The sequence below is a fragment of the Phasianus colchicus genome, chromosome 4, assembly GCF_987193195.1.
Source record: "Phasianus colchicus chromosome 4, bPhaCol1.hap1.1, whole genome shotgun sequence".
NCBI lineage: Eukaryota > Metazoa > Chordata > Aves > Galliformes > Phasianidae > Phasianus > Phasianus colchicus.
The window spans coordinates 61,086,784-61,094,572 of record NC_143439.1 but is presented as its reverse complement, the minus strand read 5'-3'; the positions used below and the strand labels follow the sequence as shown (position 1 = coordinate 61,094,572).

Here is a 7,789-nt window from a genome sequence, read left to right as displayed (position 1 = left end):
ATTAATACATAACTCACTAATGCTGATTTGAAGACATGATTCCTGTATTTCATAAAAAATAAGCTTAATATGAATAGATTCTCCTACATTAGGGCCCCTGTTTACTTATCAGTATGGGAGAATATAATTTTCCCTAAAATCAAGAAGCAAAACTGGAATTCTAAGGTTAATTTTATTTAAAATAATGCTTTGTGAAGAGCAATCAAGGTCTGTGGGTACTTTGTAGAGGGAGTTATTATCTCTGTAAACAGCTGAACAAAGCTTTACTAATAGAGCCTTATGAAACCATGTTTTCCCCCAGATCACCAGCTTAAACCTTTTCAGTTCCAAGAAAGCTATTGCACATCCAGCAAACATATGGCTTAGAGATATATATATACACACAGTTTAAATGAAGTGATGGTTTTTTTTTACCTCAGAAGGCATCATGGTCTTTGTAATTCAGGTGAAGTTTCCAGGAAAGCTTAAGTGTTGGCATTTACTTTTTTCCTAAAGTAGCTGAGAATGTCTGCAGAATGTTATTCCCATTTTGAACCTATTTTCATCAGAACATGTAATTGTCCTCCTTGCTGTTTCACAGGGGTCACAGTGTTACACTGTTTTGTGCAGAGTGGATAAAAACAGAAACATTTCAGCAGAATACTTTCATTAGTAAAATGGAATAAAATCACCTGCAGTTTATGAAAGTGCTTACGAATCTGAAGGCATCACTTGCTATGAAAAGGAACGAATGTCAGCGCATCAAATGGAATTTATGCCAAAGATAATGTTTCCCCACTGCTTACACACTGCTTCAAAAATAGCAAGAAGCTGGATGGCAGATCCGCTGCCAGCGTGCCATGACAGCTGCCTACATTGATATGTTATTCTTGTGCTCCTGATCTCCTAGCATGGCTTGATTACAGTCCTCCTGTACTCTCCTGTGTAATTCTTACACTTCCTTCATTTCCCATGCAAAGGGTGTTTGCTTCCTCCACGTGAGCTATGGCACGTGTGGGCCTCTGTCACCTCAGAAAGACTTGATGTGGGCAGGACCTGCTGGCTGTGAGCTGCAAAGCCACATCTTTGTGCTGAGCCAAGGAAGCACACGGCGCACACAGCAACTAACATACCTTCACATTTCTTCCTGTGGTGTTTTTGGGGTGCACATCTGTAAGAATAAATGCATTTCTAACTAAGTTTGCTCTAGCTGTCTGTTTCCGTATTCTAAAATCTAAAAATTCCCAGTGAAGACAAAGGTCATTACACACAGCACGTAAGCTCACTTTGCATGAGGTTTGCTTTCGCAGTTGCCTATCACAGAGCTGGGAGGACAGCTCGCAGATCCGCAGGCTCGAGGACAAGAAACTCTCTCCAACCTCTCAGCTGGAGCAAGAGCACGAAAGGCTGCCGTGCTCTCCCAGGGCCCCGCAGGGAGGCAGGGCAGGCAGGCAGTAGCATCGCGGTGCCGTGCCGAGCCGGCCGTGCCGCTCCCGCTCGCACCTGTTGCGACCGCGGCGCGGCCGGGCGCGTCCAGCCGAGGCGGCGCCGCCTCCGCCGAGAGCTCCGGGTGGAGCCGCCCCTCCTTCCCGTCCGCCCTCCCCCGGCTCCCTCAGCGCCCCGAGGCAGCGCGGCTGCTGCGCCGCCCGCTCCGCTGGGAGAAGGAGGAGGCGGCCCGAGCTGGCGGCGCTGGGAGCAAATCACAGTTCAGAGCACTGGGCACCTTTCGCAGGGCTGCACACATGTCCCAAAAGCAGGGTATTTGGAAACGCTCTCTTTTCTCCCGGCTCTCTGTAGTCCCCTCGCATCCGCCCGCTCCCTTCCCCGTCCCCTTCGTTTCTCCTCGCACCCCTCCCCAGTGCCGCGGTTCATCCTCTCTCCTCCGCCGCTCCCTGCCTCCTCTCCCGGCTGCCCCCGACTGACGCTGCCTTTCCTCCTCCTCCAGTTGGCGCCCCCCCAGGCGAGAGCGCGGTTGACTGGTGCCTCTACCAGCTCAATGGAGCGGCCGAGTTCGAGGTCTCGGAAGGTGAGTACGGGGCGCCGCGGTGGGATGCAGCCCGGTGGCCGTTCCCACGTCCTGCTGCCCGCGAGCGGCTTGCGGGTTCCAGGCCGATGGCCTCGAAACGTGGCGGCTGCGCTTGGCCTAATGAGGATGGCTGGGGGTGGTGCTCAGGGCAAGGGGGGAGAGGGGCTCGCGGTGGGGCAGCTGGTGTGAGCGCCTCGGCTGGTTGGCTTTTGTGGGGAGATGTTGGGTATTGTCCTGTTTTGTCCTTTTGTCCTGGCTGGCATCGCCCCCTTGGCCACTTGGCTCTGCTGTTGTTGGTGAGGCGGTGCAGGGCGTGTGGAGAGTTGTTGTGTTTTCTTAACTTTGATGAGAGTTGTAACTTGGGGAGTCTCATTTTGGAATGTTCTATAAAAAGGAGCAGCCTTTTGGTGCTAGGGCAAGAAAGTCTGCCTTCCACCTCTGAACCATGTATTCTTTTGAATGTATGCTGTGTGTCAACCTAAGGGTCAACCTTTATTTTCCAGTACATCCTGTATGTAGAGTTGCGAGTGTCAGTGAGCACATTTCCATGCGTCCACTGATTTTGTTTCCAGTAGGTTAAGCAGAGCAAGGACCTCATCTCCATGATGTCAGTTCTTTGCGTGCATCTCTGAGGGGGCTGCATTGCTGTTTGCAAGGTGAACACATGACAAGTTCAGGCCTGGCTGAAAAACTTTCTGGTAGTGGGGAAGGTGAGATGCTGTGCTAGGCTGGATTCAGGTTAGACAGCAGGAAAAGCTTTCCAGTGCTGAAGCCCCAGAATGGATGAGGTGGATAAACAGTGAAATCTCGCTCACTTGAGATATTGAAAGCTTGTTTTGCAAATGTTGGTTGAAGTGAGAAAGCTGCAGATCTGCCATGGGGCAGATGGGTAGATTAATGATTTGAGGTCTCTTTCAGCGTTGTTATCTTTGATTCTGTGGGATGCTAACTTTTCTGTTATGTCTATGTCTTGTGTTTTTTCTATTTGGAGCAGTGATTTAAACCCCAGTGTACTGATAATAAGCTGCAGCTCAATCAAGGCTTTGGGCTAAGTTTATTTTTTCCTCAAACTATTCCATGGTGGTTTCTATTTGAAGGTTTACTTAATAGTGTGCATAATTATACTCGTATGCATACCAAAGTATTTCTTAAAATGCGTTGTGATTTGGTGCCTAGGTAATATTTTGTTCTTTCTTTTTTTTTCTTTGATATTTTTTGTGTGCAACTGCATACCAAACCAGATGTGATGACGATAGGTGGGGGTGGAAATTACATCCGTGTGAGGGAGTGTAATGAGTGAGTGACAGCATTTCTCAAGCATCATAGAAAGTTGAAAACAAGCTTTAGGTTGGCATTTAATTTTATTTAAAGATTTGAATGTGTGGGATATGTTTCTTAACCTTACTTGTCTGGATAAATACCAGTGTTTCAGCACTGATTTGATAGTATTATGTTTTATTCAATGCAAGTGTTGCATTCCTTTGATTTATTGGGACATATTTGTCATATGACAAATCAACCATGACTTTTAAAATTAGTTTGCTAACCCTGACTTCAGTTTTCTTTAACACGGAGAATTTGTGGATGCCCAATTTTATACCATAACATAAATGGAAACCTTGTATGTTTTCTCTTTCTTACTCAGCATGGGAATATGTGAACTTCAGAGGACTGAAAACACGCTGAAGCACCATAATTTGCTCACACAAACTGCAGAATTATAATCTGCAGGCAGCACACCTCATTTTGGTTAATAGGCTTATATATCTGACACGCATTTTGTTCTTCTTTTCCATTTTCCGGAATAAATGTTGTCTACTAAATATTACTGATATGTAGGGACATGTACAGCAATATAACCAGCACACTTTGCAGAAGTAAAGAACAGTATTTGAAAGGAAGTACTACAGTAACAGGTGGCTTGACCTCTTGCGTGATAGTAGTGGTTTGGACAAAGTCCAAACTTTTTATTTTCTGAAGTTTTCCTCTGAAATAGCTTTAATTACACAAAGCCAAATCGAACCTTTAGCTGAAAATTGATTGTTCCTGGGACTTTCAATGCAGATTTTTCTTCTATTCTTATCCAAAATAAATCCTTTTACTTTCAAGAAAGGCCATAACGACTGTGATTATGGATGCATTATTTAGGGCTACCCAATCAGTGAACAAAAGGACTAATTAATGTACATTATATATAACTGTGTGTTCATGTGGATATATATCTGTGCAGATACCCATCTATATATTAATAATTCTAATTCAATGATTCTTCTGGGTACTTCTTGCTTCTTTTGTTACTGAATGCGTGCAGTGGTCTTGTGGTACTCTGTCAGTAAGACTCCAGAGTTGTGTTCAGCAACATTTCTGTCTTAGACTAGGAAAGAAAATCATTCTTTTTCCAAAAATAGATGTGTTAGATGAAAAACATTCATTTACATAACACAAAAGCAAAATTGCATATTTCAAATGCAAAGAAAAATAGAGCATAGTAAGTAAAACATAACAATCAAAGCCCAGATAATCATGTTTGATTTAGTCTTGCTTCCTTGAAACAAAACCCCATTTAAAATATTGCTACTTCTATAATTAACATCTAAGTGCAAAATATATTTTATTCATGCTGAAGATTTCAAAGCACTTTGCTCACATTAAGTGCAGCCTCACAAAAGCTGCACGAAGAACAGTATTAGAGTACCCATCTACGATCTAGCAAAATGAAATATAGAACAATGTGATTTTTTTTGTCCATAGGAACTCAATGTCTGCTATTGAGCAGTGAGTACTTTGAACTTCTGAAAAGTCAGATCTCATGCTGTTTGCCCAAAGTATCTTGTGAACTGTGAGCAGGACTGCTTGTATGAGACTCTTTGCTTTGAGTTATGAATCATACTAACTTTTTGTAAATGTTGTGTAAGTTAAAATATGTTTTAGATGTTCTGATAGGTAAAATCAGATCTGTTAGATCTCGCACAGAACATAAATAGCATTGCAATCACTGCCTGCAATGACTGTATGCTTAAGAGAAGATTGAATCAAAATTCATATTTCTAGTTTTCAATCTTGATAATTCCTCAGAAACCGATGAATTGAAATTGGTTTACAGTTTTAATTTTCATCCAGTTTGTAAATCTATGCTGCTGAGTGACTGAAAACCACAACAGTAGTGCCTTGTGAGTCATGTGATGTAAACTTTCCCAATATTTGCCTTATGCTGCTCTACCATTTTCTTTTCTTCCTGAATAATTTGAAAAATCAGTCATTGAGTACATAAGGTGGATTAAACACTGCTTTTATTGTAAATATACATTTGAGCAATGTATTATTTGAAGAAGCCAAAAGACTTGAGAACCGATGATTCTGAATTCAGTCACTGTAAGGTTTATATGCAATAGTTTATTGCTTACTGTAGTTTTTGGAGATGGTAAGTCTACTTTTGGTTCAGTACTGTCTTTTCCAGTATTACATGAATTCCATGGAAAGCAATTCGATTGCACAAGTTTGCAGCTGAAGTGACATTCCAGTGGGCCACTTCTTCATTACTCATGTGTAATTAAGTAGGAAGCCTCCATCTCTAGCTGCGCTGACATTTCAGTCCACTCTTGGCCAAACCAAACAACTGTCCTCTGTTTCTCCTAAAAAGACGTAGTAGCAGCTCTTAACAGTTTGTAAGCATTTCTTTTGAGGTGTGAGCACCATGAATGGATGTATGTCTGTGAGACCTTAGTTGGATGGACGTGCTTCACAGTTCTGGTCTTCTAGTTGTCCAAAGTGGAGTTGGACTGAAATGAATCATGCTTCTTCTGAGCTCCACAATTTTGGGAGAGACTGCTTTACCCATTGCCTCACCACAGTGTACACTGGAAGCTTGCATTCAGCACTGCAAGGTAATCGCAGGACTTGACTGTGCCCTTATGTATCTTCTGATACCATTTATGTGAATGATATCATTACTCCAATCCTATTTCATACATCCATGATTATACATTCAGCAATTCCCTGTTTTTCATCTCTCTTCATTGTACAGTCTCTTATGTTGGTGTTTTGTTGGTTAACTGTCAGTGATGTCTGGGAGCTGCTGCAGGGCAGGGAAAGGTCTCCTTTCTGAAAAATGCTATCACTGTATTGCTTTCGTTATGATGGTTTAAATGGCTGTGTAAGACAACAAGTGATTCTATACAAGAAAATACGGGTTTTCAATTTGGTGTTGCAGAATCTGATGTGTATTTCCAATACGAAAAGTTCTGCATTACTATAGACCTAGGTATGTTGAGGCTATGTTAGTTAATCTGATGGCCTTACTTCTAATTATACTTAACACAAAATAGAATGTAGATATGTTTATCTCTCGGTTTTGTCTTTGCATATGCATGACTTAGATTTTGTAAGGGTCTTTCATTCAAATGTTACTGTGGATTACTGTTCAAAATGCGTCTTGACTGACAATAAAATACTCAAATATACTCATGTATATAGTTGTTATAAAAAAGTAAAGGTGAATGGCTTATTTACACTTCTTGTTTGCTGTTTTTTGTGCTTTGAATAAGAGTCGGTTTAATTTTTATGGAATAAATTAATTTAATGAAATACATGGAGAAGATTGAAGCAGACTGTTGTGTGAAGTCTTTGCACAGTGTTTCTACTGGAACTTAATATGAGTGCTGGAGTATGTTTTCTCCAAAGAATCATTAAGTGTCATTTGACCAAGAAAAAATATTTTGTTAACACTGTGTTAATTATTTTCTTCTTTCAATATCCAACTGAAAATTTTAGCTCCTTCTCAGTTATCTGAAGCATTGTTGCTGTTTGAGTGGCACTTGAAAAACATACTAAGCTTTGTAAAATTTTTTGCTAGGTTTCCAGATTTTTTTTTCCTGTTCTTTTCAAGGTCTCACTCCCTCTAACATACTGTATTTGTTTATAAGATCCTCTGGCTCTTTGATGTCTAAAGTTGTAGCCTTCACAATCTCAGTGTCTAGGATGTGGTCTTCAGCCACATTTTCCTCTCTAATCTCCTATTGATCCTTTTTCTTTCCTTCCAGTCTGCCCCATTGTAATAGCTTTACTTACATACTCAGTCATATTTTCTAGTCTCAGTTGGTTTCATTTTACTTTCCCTTTGTCCCTTTAACTCTTCTCTCTGCCAGGCTGGTTATGGGGGGTCTCAGTCCATTGACTGTGGCAGGGTCTGGTGAAGGGATCTCCCCTCTGTGCCACTGGAAGTCTGCCATTTGCAGCAGGTGCTTGCACAGCAAATCTTAGCTCTTTTCCCTCTGTCTCTCACTATTTCCAGGTCTCCAAGGCTTACCATTTTATAGGAGCTTTTCAGTTCCATCCAAATAATTCCTGGCAATTTCGGGTTTGTTTGTGGTTGAATGATCAAAATTTCCTTGGGCGTTTCAGTTGGCTGCATCCTCTAAGATGCACTTGGTATACACATCATGAAAGATGAAATCACGCTGTTGTGTGCCTGATTATGCAGGTATTAGCAAGTCAAACATCATGCTTTCAAGTTATCTGGTCCAGAATTTAACAAGAACGTCTTTTATGCTCCCTCTTTCTCATTAAATACACAGTAATTTAATTTATGCCATGGTTTTGTTATAAATAACAACACTGATGAAGGAAACTGATTTCAGTGGTGCCACAACTTTGCCATTTAAACTAATTTTTGTATTTAAATTAAATATTATCATCTTGAATATAAATTGGTATGGAATTGCCTGCTGGTCCAGCTGGGATACAGAAAAATCACCAAGTCTTCACAAAGCCTCCTCTAATGTTATC

At 41.4% G+C, this 7,789-nt stretch overlaps 1 protein-coding gene across 3 annotated transcripts in view; it reads left to right on the top strand.

Moving 5' to 3' along the window:
• The first annotated feature begins 1,585 nt into the window (after positions 1-1,585).
• The window catches only part of PPP2R2C (protein phosphatase 2 regulatory subunit Bgamma), a 173,557-nt gene continuing 167,353 nt past the window's right edge, over positions 1,586-7,789 (top strand). The window contains exons 1-2 of one of the 3 annotated variants that reach the window (XM_031588356.2): positions 1,586-1,737; positions 1,925-2,005. In XM_031588356.2, the coding sequence (XP_031444216.1) occupies positions 1,722-1,737; positions 1,925-2,005 (97 nt within the window). In that variant the 5' untranslated portion in view covers positions 1,586-1,721. Of the gene's footprint in view, positions 1,738-1,924; positions 2,006-7,789 lie in introns of those variants that run through there. The other 2 variants (XM_090139685.1, XM_090139681.1) reach the window with 2 other exon arrangements.